Source organism: Leptodactylus fuscus, chromosome 7, assembly GCF_031893055.1.
Source record: "Leptodactylus fuscus isolate aLepFus1 chromosome 7, aLepFus1.hap2, whole genome shotgun sequence".
Classification (NCBI taxonomy): domain Eukaryota; kingdom Metazoa; phylum Chordata; class Amphibia; order Anura; family Leptodactylidae; genus Leptodactylus; species Leptodactylus fuscus.
The window spans coordinates 38,293,911-38,310,407 of record NC_134271.1 but is presented as its reverse complement, the minus strand read 5'-3'; the positions used below and the strand labels follow the sequence as shown (position 1 = coordinate 38,310,407).

The following is a 16,497-nucleotide window of genomic DNA, read 5'->3' as shown; positions in this document are numbered from 1 at the left end:
CGGACATCTCTCTCACCCATTCAAATGAATGGGTGAGAGAGACTCCTGCAGGTTTCCGTCTCCTGCCTCTGTTTTAGGCAGGAAACGGAAACCTGAACTACGGAGAGGGCGACGCAGATGTGAACGAGCCCTTACTTAGATAGCTATTGGTGGAATCAGAGACTCATCTATAGAAATTTGTGGTTTCTTCACTATACCCATACACAGAGCAAGTCCATGTGGCGTAAGGATCGCTGTAGCTGCTGCCACAGGGCCTACAACCTTATGGGGCCCCTTCTGCTTTTTTTTTTTTTAAAATAAATAGGTTGTTACCTACTGGAGAATTTGCAGTGATTGGAATGGTGGCACCACTGCATTAGAATCGATCAGCCAATAGCAGGAATCTGCGTTACAGATGGGAAATCAATCCCACGTTAGAAGATTGTATGCGGTCATGGACAGCAGCAATCTTTTTAAGATCCCCATGTCACATGACACAGACACCTTAGCACCAGTCGTCAATGGATTCAATAGTGCATTAGGTGTATATGGAGGTGCATATGATCTGTGTATATGTATATATTTATTATTTGTATTTGTTGTTGTTTTTTCAAAAGGTATCAGTAAGAGTTTGGATCCAGTCACTGGGCAGCTTGGCAGCACAATTGGAGCAAAACTGACTTCTATTGAAGGATCTCTTAAGGAAAACATTGCTAAGATGGTTAAATCCAAGGTAAATAATTATTTTATGTGCATTTTAGGAATGCTTGTCTGTTGGAATGAAATATCATTTGTTCATAATCAGCCTCTGGCAAAAACAAAATTCACACTGGAACATCCGGTCGCATTTCTTCTGATTGCTGTGGTATAAAATACTCCAACAAAGAAGTAAACTATTAACTTGTTGGTAAGCAATGATAAAAAAAAAAATAGCAGTTGTCAGGTAATATAATGACATACAGCAGTTAAAGGGGTTGTACAGGCAAAAATGGCACCACTTATAAATCAGCCAGGGGCAGTGAAAAATAAAATAAAAAAAAAATCATACTCTCTGGTCCTTCTGTTCAACGGTTCTCTTGCAGAATTTTACTCAAGCCGCTGTTTGGCCTGGAAAGTGTTTTTGTTTTTTTGGGGGTTTTTTTAAACTCATTTTATTGAAAGTGTACAACAGATTACATGACAGGAGTACGCAATGCATAATACATGACAAAAGGTACACAAACTAAGAACCAAAAAACAACAATGCTGCAAAGTCCATAGTAGCAATGAGCAATAAACAGAAGTCGTTCAGTAGAAATTCCAGGCTCAAAAAGCCAAAAGAAGTATCAACCGCAATTCAACCTGCAGAAGGCAAGAGTGTAGAAAACACAAAAGAGGCACATACAAATATATAGACATTGCTCCAAATACAGTACAAATGAGATAAATAAGAATCATGGTTTCCCCTGAGCGTCTAGGCAATAAGTGCGCTTAGAGCAGCACGAAAGGAAGGGTCCGTATACAGGGTCAAGGGAAAATCGCACCAAGAGCCTCAAACTCTATGAAACTTTTGAGGACAGCACCTGCCTTTATATATCATTTTATTTTAAGGGACAATGGAATTCACCATCTTCCTCCACATTGACAGGGAGGGGGGCCGGGGAGCCATCCACCGCAGGGCAATAGTTTTTCTACATAAGAAAGAGATTGCTGTAAAAAGATACGGCAATGATGCAGCCACCTCTCCTCATCTAGAACACTAAAGAGACATATTTCAGGCAAGAGTGGAACTGGGGTATCCAATAGATATGATAACAGGTTTACAACCTCGGACCAGAAATTTATAATTAGCGGGCACTCCCAGATCATGTGCCAGAAATCAGCATGCATAACATTACATCTCATGCACCCAGGGTGTGGTAATCTGCCCATTTTGTGCAGGAGTCAGATATCTTTAATGCAGAATATACACCTGAATCAGTTTGTTATTGGCAGCTGGGGAAACCAACTGCGCTGACTCTAGAAGGTCGAAAAATGACTCGTCTGTTAGATCAGGAATAAGAGTGCGCCATCTTAGTAAGGCTGGGGCCTCCAGACTAGTCGTCTTAACCCGTATGAGATGATCATACAATGCCAAGATGAGACCCTGGGAACCCTGAGATCGAAGCACCCCTATAAGAGGATATGCAGAAATAGTTACAGTAGGCGGGGAAAACTGTGTGGACATGGCATGCCTGATTTGGAGGAATCTATAAAATTTGGCACAGGGGATACCAAATTCAGTGCTTAAGGAGTCAAAGGTGCGGAATATCCCTTGGTCATAGGCATCAGTCAGGGACACAACACCAAACTGCTCCCAACTCTGTGCTTCGGGGAGGGTAGATAGTTCTGTCAGACCCGGATTATCCCACATCGGGGTTTCAATAGGGACATCAGTATAGGTCGCCACTTGCTTAGCCTGCTGCCGAACCTGTGATGCTAAGACATGAATTTGCAGTAGGTTACCTCTATACAGATGGGGATGTTCCAAGACCAGCCACAGACTAGAAATGTGCAGGTGAGATGCTAAATGTGCCTCTGAGTCAGGTAGGTGACCCGTTAATAACCAGGACCTCAGATAACGGAGCTGGCCAGCCAAGTAATACAAAAATATGTTGGGAAGATCCATCCCCCCATATCTTTAGGCCTCTGCAGAGTAGAGAGGCGTACCTTAGACCTCAAACTACACCATATAAAAGCTATAAGTAAGGAGTCCAATTGTTTAAAGAACCGCCCCGGAACTGGTACAGCAGTGTGTTTTAAAACATACAAACATTTGGGAAGAACCACTATTTTTATAAGGTTAATCTGACAGGCAACTCACAAGGGTAGAGCTTGCCAAACCTGAAACTTGGCACGGAAATAATGGGGACAGCACACCATTAATAGAAAGCGCAGCTCTAGGGAACAGATAAAGGAGCTTGATCCAATCAATAAATTGTTCCCCAAACCCAAAACATCTCAGAACCTGGAGTTAAAAAAGGGCCATTCCACAGAATCAAACGCCTTAATGGCATCTAGAGAGGCCACCGCCCAATTTTGTTTAAGAGCAGACCCCATTTGGGAGAGGACTTGAACCCGTCCTGAGATTATTAGAGGTGGACTTACACAATTGATCCAGGTGAATCAAATTCAAGTATCACAGTATTTAAACGATTAGTCAACACCTTTTCTAAGCAATTTATAATCAAGATTGAGAAGGGAAATAGGCCTATATGACCCACACTCCAACAGATCCTTATCTGGTTGAAGAAGAAGAAGAAGAAGAAAAATATTAGCATCATAAAATGAACCTGGTAGAGTTCGGGCCACAAAGGCAGCCTAGTAACACTTCAATAGGACAGGACGCAATATGTCTTGGTATTGGACGTACACCTCCACTGGGATACCATCCGGGGCGGGCGATTTGCCTCTGGCCAAATCAGCCAGAGCAGCGGATAATTCCTCAAGGGTTAGAGGGGCGTTCAGAGACTCCCGTTGCTCCACCATCAGAGTAGGAAAGGGGACACCTGTCAAATACTGTATCAGTTCCAGAGCAGGGGCATTTAACTGAGTTTGGTAAAGGTCTGAGTAATAATAATGGAAACAGTCCCGAATCGCTACACTATCCGAGAGAGTGACCCTGTCAGCTGAGTTAATTTTCAGGATAGCTGGAGAGGCTGTGTTCTGATGGATCAGATGTGCTAATAGGCTACTAGACTGGTTCCCCAACTCATAAAACCGTTGCTTAGCAAAAAATTGAGATCTACAGGCCTTTTCATATAGGACATGAAGATAGGGTACATTTTTCAGCTAGCTCTGTCTCCAGGGATGACGATTCCCTCTTAATGTAAGAAATAGAGGACATGAGACACATGAGAATATCTATTCGATCGAACGGTGTTCGCTCATCTCTAAATATAACATGTAAAGTATATACAGGGCCACTCCTAATTTTCTGAATGATCTTTTCGGTATAAATATGGCACAAATGCTGTTGTGGTTGTTTTTTTGTTTGTTTCGTTTATGCGCCAATACTAAAAGGTAATATAAACTAAATGCTTACTTTTGTGTGTAGCAAAATAGCTTCTACAAAGTCATCCTTGGAGCACTATCCTGATTGAAAAATAATAATTATGGACATGACCATGGAAAGTCAAAAGGAAAAAAATGCCAGTTATCTATTAATGTGTTTTTTTTATTTTTTATTTTAGAATGTTACAGATGCTATTGGTCGAGCAGTTGCTGATGCACTTCATGTACCTATTCATACAGCCTATAGAGAAGCTTTCCAGAATACTGTGCTTCCGGCTTTTGAAAAGGGTTGTCAGTCTATGTTCCAGCAAATAAACAGCAGCTTCAAGCAAGGCACTCAAGAGTGTATGTTTGGTTTTTTATTATCTTTTTTTTTTTCTTTTTAAATAGTTTGAGGGTGCCACATGACAGAAACAGTCCAAGATGAGGGTTAGGTAGCAGGCTCATCACTGTAATTTCAGAAATTTACAAATGAGATACAGGTAATAATCTTGTTTAGTTATGTACTAGGTTTCCAGAATGATTTCCTTTGGACGCCTTATGCACCTCAACCCTACACTGTAGCCACAGAGATCAAGAAGTTTAATCACCGATTACCAGGAAATAAATAGCAAAACATCTAGCTTTGCCTAAGATAATCCTTTAATAGTCCCACAGTGGGGAAATTTCAGCATGTTACAGCAGCATAGTAATACAGATACAGGATAATACACAGTAATATATTACAGAAGTAGACACACATATGCTGAGAAGAGAAGATACACTAGGAGTCCATAGCAGCTAAGGAACAGAAGAAGACAGAAGGAAGACATCATAATCATCATCAAAGTACCGTATATACTCGAGTATAAGCAGAGTATTTCAGCTCAGTTTTTTGGCTGAAAAAGTCTACCTCGGCTTATATTCGGGTCATTACGGTAATACCGTAGTTACAGACCCGGCATACAGACATGGGGGTTGGTGCCGGGCCGCAGCATCACCACACTCCTGGTAGAAGTACCGGGGCCTTCTAGCAGAAGTACTGTGCTGATGTGCTGATGAACAGCATCGCCATGGCGATGCTGCGGGCCCGGCACCCGCCCTGGTGTCTGGATGCCGGGTCTGTGCTGCGTAGTCTGTAGCTATAATGGCGACAGCTCTGCTCCAGAGCGGTCGCCATTAGAATCGGCACCTCCACTGTAACTCTTACAGTGGTAATGGCGGAGTTACAGTGGAGATGCCGCCATGCCCCTGGAGAGAGCGGACGCTGTACAAGGTACGGTTGCCAGCAGGAGCGCGTACCTCGGCCGCCGGAGCTGAAGAAGAGATCCCTGGCAGGAGCACGTACCTGAAGACCTCAGCATGCAAAAGAAAAGCCGTCCGTCGGCAGAAGCGCTGAGGGGGAAATCCAGGCAGCCGAGTCTGCCGGGGATTCCCCTCAGTGCTTTTGCCGGTGGCCGGCCACAGTTCCCTTTCAGGCCCGGTGGCAGAGGTCTTCCTTCAGGTCCACGCTCCTGCCTGCATCCGGGGATTCCCCTCAGCTCCTCTGTAAAGGCTCCCCAGCTGCAGTGCTTTTCTTTTTCAGGCTGCTCTATGCAGCCTGCAAAAGAAATGACGATTTTTGCAATGTATTGCAATGCATTGTAATGCATTGCATTAGTGATCAGACCCCCTGGGGTTCAAGACCCCTAGGGGGTCTAATAAATGCAAATAAAATAAAATTAAGTAAAAAAAAAATAAATAATAAAGTATAAACAATTCAAATCACCCCCCTCTTTTCCCTAGAACACATATAAAACTAATACTGTGAAACATATACACATTAGGTAACCCTGTGTCCGAAAACGCCCGCTCTACCAATCTATAAAAATATTTTTTTGTGTACGGTAAACGCTGTAGCTGGAAAACAAAGTTGTCTAACTGCCCCTTCCCTGAGACTGTTTTTTTTTTTTTTTTCCCCCCACTTGGAATTCAACCTGGCTGAATATAGAGTATCTGCAGTGCTCCTATTCCGTCGTGAAGGGGTTAATAGGAGCACTGCAGATACCCTATATTCAGCCAGGCTGAATTCCAAGTGGAGGAAAAAAAACAGTCCTCAAGCTCAGGGAAGGGGCAGACAGGCAGACAACCAAAACACCTCCTTCCCCAGCACCCAGCATCTACTGCACCCAAAAACTCCGACCATTTTAATTTTTGAAATTTTCCAGTAGCTGCTGCATTTCCCCCCCTAGGCTTATACTCGAGTCAATAAGTTTTCCCAGTTTTATGTGGTAAAATTAGGGGGGTCGGCTTATACTCGAGTATATACGGTACTTGAAAATGAAGTTTTTTTCCCTGCACAGCAGCAGTCCTGACCAACAGCTGTGAAGGGGACTTCAGCTCATCCCTAATTCCTTGTGTATTTGTGTTACACACATACTTCATTGAATGTTTTCTTGAGACTGTACCAATTATAATATTTGAAATACAAGAAACAAATCTTACTTGTCAATTTATATCCATATAGAAATATTCTTCTCTGAGAGGATACCTGAAACTGGCTAGCATTCTACTTATATCTGCCTAAGGGTGAATTCACACTGAGTAAACGCTAGCTTATTCTGAACGTAAAACACGTTCAGAATAAGCGGCGTCTAAAGCAGCTCCATTCATTTCTATGGGAGCGGGGATACGAGCGCTCCCCATAGAAATGAATGGGCTGCTTCTTTCACTCCGTGCAGTCCCATTGAAGTGAATGGGGAGTGCCGGCGTATACGGCAAGCTATGCTCATGCCGGAGCGTACACGCCGGCACTCCCCATTCACTACAATGGGACTGCACGGAGTGAAAGAAGCAGCCCATTCATTTCTATGGGGAGCGCTCGTATCCCCGCTCCCATAGAAATGAATGGAGCTGCTTTAGACGCCGCTTATTCTGAACGTGTTTTACGTTCAGAATAAGTTAGCGTTTACTCAGTGTGAATGCACCCTAAAAGTATTTTTCTCTACTACTCATATGAAAATGTATACTTAAAGTAGCCCTTTGTTTTCTTCAGACCAAATTCAAATCAAACTGTGTTTGCAAAATTATAGTTTTTTTTACATACTTATGTTTCACATACTTTTATTAACTTCTTGTATGTGCTTCAAATCTTCACTTAATTGGTCACTGCATAGTTACGTAGTAGATGAGGTTGCATCAAGACAACAGTCAATCAAGTCCAACCTATAACCCTACAGTCCTGATTAAGAGGAAGGCAAAAAAGCCCATGAGGCTTATGCTAATTGTCCCGTTTCAGGACATCTAGGTTCTCTTTGAACTAACTTGTTCCTGACTTTCCTTGATCCTCGCAGCCGTTTTTGAATTAAACCAGTTTTCTTCATATGCAAATTAATCTTAAGGGGGTGTTGCTCCACATCCCTGTGCATTGAGCACCCCTAAAGTTTCTGGCACTAAGTGTCTTCCTTCAAGCTAATTTATGGTTCACTCCATGTTGTTAGGCAAGGTACATTCATTGATACATTTGTGTAAGATGGAATCGCAGTGAGTGAAGGAGGGGGGATTCTTTTCTCTCTTTACACTGTGAATGCAGGTGGGAGGGAATGATTTATCTCACAACCTGCACACGCACATCTAAAAACAGTTGCAAATTTCATAACTTTACAATGTAAGAAACAAAGTTTTCTATACACTTGTATTTACCTCTACTTGTGTGATAACGGATTGGATGATATTCACAGACATCAATTTTCATGATTATTGTGCACAAATATTGTTGTTTTACTTGTTTGTTTTTGTTCCTATGTTTTATCTGTGTGTATTTGCTTTGTATTTGCAATGCAGTGTTCCTAGATTTCCTATATTATGTTTTTAAGGGGTTAATCCTTTAACGAAAACTCAGGTTTTCTCTATCCCCTCTTACAGCGGATGTCGGTGTTTAACTATGGTATCCGTCTATCGGCATAGCCGTGTATCGGTTGGTGTCCGCACCGATGGTGGGCATTAATCCCATCGGAATCTTTTTCGCAGCACTGCATGGGCGTCACTATTTTTCCAGCAAGCTCTGTTGCTGGGATTCCATTATCATGTGAGCCGGGAGCCTTGTGAAGTCTCCCAGGCCTATCATTCAACTGTATGTAGCCTGCAATAGAATTGCTGGTTTTTTTTTGGTTTTTTTTTCAAAGCATTGCAATGCATTGCATTGCATTAGTGGTCAGACACCCCTGGGGTTCAAGACACTTTAGGGCCATGATGGCGAACCTATGGCACGGGTGCCAAAAACGCAGCCCATAAGAAAGTCACACAAATGCACTTTCTTAAAATCCACCCCATTCTGAATTTTTTTTTCCAGCTTCCCAGTACATTGTACAGAATAATTAATGGTAGCATCTTAAAGAACAATTTCTCCCACAAACATTAACACTAAGATGAGCGAATAGTATTGGAAACTCTACACTGTGTTCAAAATTATTAAGCAAATATTTTCTCATATTTTCAAAAATTACATATATGAATTGCAGTCATCAACTATTAGAGTACAATTGAAAGGTTTTTGAACAAACGGCCTATGATAACAGTATATTTTAATAAAAACATAAACAAAATGCACTCAAAATGCAAGTTCTAAATTATTATGCAAAGCAGAGTTTTCAACCTTTTTATTTTTATAAAGAACAAAAAAATGGCCATTTGTGAAATTATAAGCATTTAGCAGGATATTACAAACTGAAATCAAACAGTTTTCAAGTTAACACTTTATTCTAGGTGATGTTACATTTGCACATAGGACCCCTTGTTCGAAAGGAGCTTCTGAACTCTCTTGTCCATTGAATTTTTTTTTTTGTTTAATCGGTTTTTATTAAATTTTCAAAGTAAGAATTACAAATAGTTCACTGGTATGCCAGATATCAACAAATAAGATACATCTTGTCCATTGAATTTGTCAGGTTTTGGATGGTTTCTGCTTCAATTGTTTTGCAAGAGGACTGAATACCCTCCCAGAGCTGTTGCTTAGATGTGAACTGCCTCCCGCCATCATAGACACTCCTTTTGATGATGCTCCAGAGGTTCTCAATGGGGTTGAGGTCAGGGGAGCATGGGGCCACACCATAAGTTTGTCCCCTTTTATGCCCATAGCAGCCAGAGATGCAGATGTTTTATTTGCAGCATGAGATGGAGCATTATCATGCATGAAAATGATCTTGCTGCGGAATGCACGGTTCTTCTTCTTGAACCATGGCAGGAAGTGTTGTTTGAGAAACTCCACATACATTATGGAGTTCCTCTTTACCCCTTCAGGGATCCTAAAGGGGCCGACAATCTCTCTCCCGATGATTCCAGCCCAAAACATTACTCCACCTTCTCCTTGTTGGCGCTGTAGCTGTATTTGCATGGGGTGTCCATCAACCAGCCATCCTCCACTCCATCCATCTGGACCATTGAGCGTTGCACGGCACTCATCAGTGAACAAAAACAGTTTTGAAGTCAGTCTTCATGTATTGTTTAGCCCACTGGAGCCGTTTCTACTTGTGTGCAGTAGATAGAGGAGGTCGACTGGATGGCTTACGCGCAGCTGCAAACCTCTGAAGGACCCTGCATCTTGTTGTTCAGGGGACGTTGGAGGCACCAGCAGCTTTAAAAACGTGTCTGCTGCTATGACAAGGCATTTTGGCAGTTGCTCTTGTTAGGATCACATCCTCCATCTTGTATTTTTGTCAGCCATCTTGTAACCTTTTTCTTATATAAGCTTCATAAGGATGTCAGTTTAGAGTCTAAGAGACCCTTTTAGGGTATAAGGCGTGTGGAATGTTGATGGTTGGGTTATATCTCCTTATCTGTTTGTGGTGATCCTTAGCCACAAACCGGACTGGTCAGACAGCATGTGATCATTATCTCTCTTGCTGTGATATATACATCCAGAATTAGTGTACACATAAATATTGTAGATTCTTCTGTATGTCATGAGAAAGGTCATCCCAGGTTGGAGTATAATAATGAGATGCAGACCTTAACCAATAGTCATGTGCCACAGCTTATGTATAACCAATCATGTCAAAGTCCAACCTGCTTTTGTCTGTATAAATGCTAACTTTCTGTAACAATAAATCAGAATCCATTTTGATACACTACCATCTGTGTCTTGTGGTTCTCCAGGCCAAAGGATGGCTTTAGCCGATCTTGGCCTGTTATTTAATTTGAAACTACAACAACATAAGCTCTGGGGCTATTATGACCCCAACAGAAATTGTCGCCCAACGTGAGGGCGTTGATGATCGTTTGATGTGCAGCCGATAGTGTACTGATCCACTCACCAACCGATTTGGAGACGGGCCCGGAGGACCTCAGATGAATAAATCAGCGCTGAAAGAAAGGTAAGCGTTTGCTTTACCAAATAATTAATCTGAATTCCTACGTGTCCCGGATCCTGTGTGTTGATAAGTGAGGTTAGTGCTGCATACAGTATAAAATCAACGCCATTTTTATATAGCTCGGAAGAACCAATAGTTTGTTGTTGTAGCAGGGTGGGAATGTTATACCTCATTCTTTGTATACTGTCCATGCTGTCATTTGATTGATACATCTGTTATAAAGTGTATAGGGAGGCACAGAAGGGAGAGTAGCAAGTACGTGTAAAGATTCAGGGGTGTTCAGAATAGGTTTTGCCTTGAGCACAGATACCGGAAACTTGTACATTAGAGATTAGTTCAGTGAAAACAGAGTGACTGTTTGGGAGATCCCACTAAGAGAGGTCAGTATGACCCCCAGAGCGATCTGTGTGACCCTGGGGAGAAATATGTATGACCCTCGAGTAGTCATGAGTGACCCTCTATTGTCTTAATTGCCCTAGAGGGGTGGGAGCTCACAGCTGACTGGCCATCAGCTAGTATGGGGAAGGGACCCTTTGAGATAGGGTACACCCCATATGAACTAATAGAGAGAGAGAGCAGAAGTTGCCGCCCGAGAAAAAGAAAAAAAAAAAAAGAATAAATAAAAATCCTTAAGAGAGCAGGGGTTCCTAAGATCAGGATTGTTTGATAGTAAATTTTGGGAACCAATGGAGATTAGATCATGCAGGACAGATACAGGAGCATAAGTTACAAAGGGATATGTGCTCTAATTGAAGAACAGAATGGGGGGAGTGCAGAGTCAGCCGGTATGGAAATCAACCCAAGAGATAGTTTAAGGAAAGAACAGTTAGAAAAGGAGGTGATTAACTGCTGATAAGATGTTGGATAAACATTAAGTACGAATGGTTACAGAAATAAGGTATTCAGTGTTTGTATATTTTCCTTAGTATAAGGGACTGTATAGTGAGCACCCACTCACAGTCCAGCTAAAGGGTTAAATGTGGTCTGCATTGTGATGTTAGCACTATATATGAGTGGTGACTAGATAAAGATATAGGGAGAGTCCGCTGAAGTATATTGTGGCAGACCACTCACCAAGGTAGTAGATTCTGGGTGAAATCAGATCTATAATGCTTTGAAAAACACCGTGATTGTTGAAGCATTTATGTAAGGAAAAATGACAGAAAAAGATCAGAAGCTCCTGTGTGTCTCTAATTGAGGTCAGGATAATCCACAATGAAGGTCAGGCCCCTCCCCCACCTCCTATTGTCCTCTGTATATCCACAGCAGAGGTATACAGTATATACAAGCTTCTGTAGAAGTCAGTAAAAAGGGGGAGGAGGAGAGGAAGGGGAGACAGCAGATGGCTAAGTTGTCAGTGATAGATTGTAACATTGTAACATCACTGGTATAATGTATGGAGAATTATGAATATATGGTTTAATAATTTGTAACTGTATAGTGTAAGCTGTTTTTCACAATACCAGTGTTTGATTTTAAAAACTTGTGTAAGATTATTGTGGTGTGTTACAGTGGTAAAAACTTTGATTGGAATCTTGTAAAGGAAAGTGGTAATTAGATGAGTGGGGTTTGCCATGGAAATATTCAAAAACTGCGCAGAAATATTAATATGTAATGTTGGTATCAGTATTGGCTGTTTAAATCATATTTAATGTCTTTAGAATTGGATTAATGGCATAAATTTTAGATAATCATTATTATGTTTATTTTTTTCAGTGATATACACATTGATGAGAAGACGAAGCCATCTAATGACGTTTTGTTTATTTTTCCTCAATATTCAGCTGTGCAGGAATTATAACTAACCCTGTGATTATTTGTAGGAAAATAAGATTGTCCATCCTGAGACAATAAGTGATATATCACTGTACAAAATATATGAAAACTTGACAAGTTCTTTATGATTTAATGGATGTGTGTGTTGTCTGGAGCTCCAGTGTGAAGTTTGCATGTATGTATGGAAGTGAATGGGCCCATATGTGTTACATGTATTTGCTATATGCACATGCTCTGTTTGCCTATGTCTGTATTGTTACATTTTCAGTCTCCACAGGGAGCAGATGAAGATATTGATAACCCCATAGAGGGTGGTGACAAGTAGATATGAGTTCCTTTCCATCGTTGAATATATATATATGTCTTCTGGTGAATATGAGATGTACTTGATATACCATGTACATGTACTAGGTAATCAGTGTTTATTGGTTATGAGTTTATATTATAAACCCATGAATGTTAACAATCGGGAATTATTTTGTGAAAAAGTTGTATCTAATACTTGTACAATGTTATTGGTCATTTCTATTCAGATTGATCCTTCTGATATGGGATTAGGCACCATAAAGGGGTAGACAATGCATGTGAGCTATCTTAATATGTACACGCAGGTAAAGATAAATCATAGTTTTGCAAAACAAAAGTGGTATTTCTGCGGCATTGTTTGCTACAAGGTGATAGACATCTGACTAAGTAGATCAGAAGGCACTCGGATATCTGCTCTGTAATGTGTTTTTGTGTATAAATTCTTGTTATGACGGGGGAGGGGGGAGATAGATTGATCCCTTAAAGTTTTTGCCTTCTCTGCTGATATATTTTGAGCATTTAATGAATTAGTTGTAATTCTGGAATAATTAGAAGTTGTAGAGAATTATTATACTCCAACCTGGGATGACCTTTCTCATGACATACAGAAGAATCTGCAATATTTATGTGTACACTAATTCTGGATGTATATATCACAGCAAGAGAGATAATGATCACATGCTGTCTGACCAGTCCGGTTTGTGGCTAAGGATCACCACAAACAGATAAGGAGTTATAAACCAACCATCAACATTCCACACGCCTTATACCCTAAAGGGGTCTCTTAGACTCTAAACTGACATCCTTATGAAGCTTATATAAGAAAAAGGTTACAAGATGGCTGACAAAAATACAAGATGGAGGATGTGATCCTAACAATTCCCCCATTTTGAGATAATTGGATACAGGAATTCATATTTAGGTACTTCAGTGACTTAACGTCTACTGCTGGACCTTCCCAGATTCCCCTCGTATATATTCCTGTATTCCAAATTAATATCAATCATAGTTCTGGCCTGTTATTTTCAGTCTTTGTATTTCTCAAACAAAATAAACATAAGCTTATTACTGCAACTTTACTGACATTCACTTGCTTATACTATGTATCATTACTTCAAACATTTCCTGTTGTGTTATGAAAACAACTATATATAACATGACTGAGGCTAATATGGGGCTATGAGGACATATCCTACAGTCTGACACATTCAGATCTTCATTCAAGATCATATGATGTTTAAAGAAAAACTTATTGTCCCACTCATTGTCAAATGCTCTATGCAGGCTTATCGCCAGAATAATCTATAACAGTAACATCAGGAGAATCTTCATCGCTGTTTGTGTAGAGACTTCTTTGCAATGTGAAGCATGGGTACAGTTACTCTGTCCTTCAAGTTTCATAGAAGTATTAGTAGTTAGCAGCACTTGAAGGGAATCATCAAATCTTGGTTCAAGAGGATTTCTCACGTGTCATCAATCTCTTGGCTCAAATGAATAGGTCCCGTCCACTAACTTAAAATCTGAGAGGGAGGAGAAAACTCAAAACTATACATTAGTCAGATGTTTTTGCCCAAGACATCACATAGTCAGTCAGTACACCATAATATATCCTAACCTAGGGGCTGACCTGAAGAAAGTTTGCTATGGGCTAAAACCAATTCTTCTGTCAGGAGGATACCTTACAGAAAATACAAATACAAGTGACACTCTACATCTTTCAATAGCCGTTTATCTGCAGCCCACTTGTGATGGCTTTCTTCACCAGATATGCCCCAGGCCATCCTGAAGAGATATCACTATACACACAAGCACGTACTTATACCGTCTCACCACAGCTTATGTATAACCAATCATGTCAAAGTCCAACCTGCTTTTGTCTGTATAAATGCTAACTTTCTGTAACAATACATCAGAATCCATTTTGATACACTACCATCTGTGTCTTGTGGTTCTCCAGGCCAAAGGATGGCTTTAGCCGATCTTGGCCTGTTATTTAATTTGAAACTATAACAACATAAGTTCTGGGGCTATTATGACCCCAACACTCTTTTAACCTGACGTAATTGTTTGTTGGAAAGAGTCCTCAATTTTCCCTCATCAGCATGCACACCTGCTACATGCTACAGACTTCTTGATTGTGCGATGATCACGATGAAGTGTCTTAGCAATGTTGATTGTAGTCATTCCTTGATCTAAATACTCTACAATTTGTTGCTTCTCAGCAGCCTACACATCGTTTTTCTTTCCCATTTTGGCAGAAAATGTAGGCTGCTTAATAATGTGGGACAGCCTTCTTAAGTAGTCTTGCCTTTAATTGGACACACCTGCTAAACTAATTAGCACTAGCGTCTGCAATTGCTCTCAGTGATATAAAGAGCCCTGACACATCACCATCAATGAGCTTAACTAACGTACAAAAAAATTCTTACCTTATCACTCCTAAACACTTTTTGCATAGTAATGTGGAACACAGTGTAATTTCGAATACCTCGCTCCATAGGCATGAACGAGAGCGGCCGGCGCTTAACCCCTTTGCGATCGGCCGCTCTCATTCATTCCTATGGGAGCGGAGGTTTTTGAATCTAGGATTCGAATACTATTCACTCAACACTAATTAACACCCCTTATGACTCTGAGAACAGAAAAATAAAAAAAGTTTTCAGTTTTGAAGGGGGAAGAGGGAGTGGAAAACAAAATTTAAAAAATACCCATGGCAGAAAGGGGTTAAAGGGAGTCTATCATTGCCTAGATCGGTTTTTAACCCCTTAAGGACCTGGCCATTTTTGGTTTCACATTTTCGTTTTCCCTCCTCACATTTCAAGAGCCATAACTTTTTCATTTTTCAGTTCAGAGTCACATGATGGCTTATTGTTTGCGGGACAAATTGTACTTTGTAATGACACCATTCAATATGTACTGGGAAGCTGGAAAAAAAAATTCTGAATGAGGTGCAATTGGAGAAAAAATGCATTTGCACCATATTGGTTTAATTTTTACAGCGTTCACAGTTTGGTAAAAATTACGTTACCTGTGTTCTACTTGTCAGTACGAACACGGTGATTCCAAATATATATAGTATTTGTAATGTTTTGATACCTTTTACAAAAGGAAAAATTTAGCAAAATAGAAAAAAAATTTGTGTCAATGTTCTGACACCTGTAACTTTTTCATATTTACATGTATGGAGCTGAGTGCGGCGTCTTTTTATGTGGGACAAGATGACGTTTTTTTATTGATACCATTTGGGGAAAGATCTGACGGTTTAATCACTCTTTGTTAAATTTTTTTTAGGAGGCAAAGTGTTGAAAAAAAACGCTATTTGGCATTTTTTTTTTCTTTACTATTATATCTGATCTAGGGAAAGGGGGGTGATTTGAACTTATATATATTTTTTTTTATTTAATACTTTTAAAAACTTTTTTCTTCTTTTACATTTATGATCAGACCCCCTAGGTACCTTAAAACCTAGGGGGTCTGATCACTCATACTATTCAGTGCAATACTATTAAATTACAGCAGTTCTATTAGTAGATGCTTCTGGCATCATGCAATAGAACCAATGCTATGACAAGCCTGGAAGCCTTCAATAGTAAAAGTGAGTAATGCCCCAGACATCTGAGATATTATTATACAGGCCCAAAGCCTTATAGTAGCAGTAACAGCCTGTTGCCATAGAGGCCCAAAGCATGTGCTAGCAGTAACAGGCTATTACTGCTAGCACAGGCTTTGGGCCACGTGACGTCTGGGATATTACCATATAGGCCCAAAGCGGGCTAGGAATATCATCGGATCCTGGAGAGGTGAGTAAAACTGTTAGCGGCAATGGGATCGCGACCTGGGGTTTGGCCTGCTCACTGCCGGCCTCCATGGCCTATAGTATAAGGTGAAGCGGGGGTCGGCAGTGAGCAGGCTCGGGGAGGTTGGTAAATAGGCCGCTACCTGCTGGGAATACTCCAGCAGGTAGTAGCCTATTATAAAACAAACAAACATAAAGTTCTCATATTTACCAACCTCGTATTGCTCCCGCTGCCGATGCCTCATCTTCTCTCGTCTCAGTGTAGGGGGCGTGATGACGCCG

General features: G+C 40.7%; 1 protein-coding gene across 2 annotated transcripts in view; it reads left to right on the top strand.

Moving 5' to 3' along the window:
* The window catches only part of EDC4 (enhancer of mRNA decapping 4), a 310,514-nt gene that overhangs the window by 220,613 nt on the left and 73,404 nt on the right, over positions 1 to 16,497 (top strand). For both annotated transcript variants that reach the window (XM_075281772.1, XM_075281771.1), the window contains 2 exons: positions 597 to 712; positions 4,191 to 4,356. In XM_075281772.1, the coding sequence (XP_075137873.1) occupies positions 597 to 712; positions 4,191 to 4,356 (282 nt within the window). The remainder of the gene's footprint in view (positions 1 to 596; positions 713 to 4,190; positions 4,357 to 16,497) is intronic.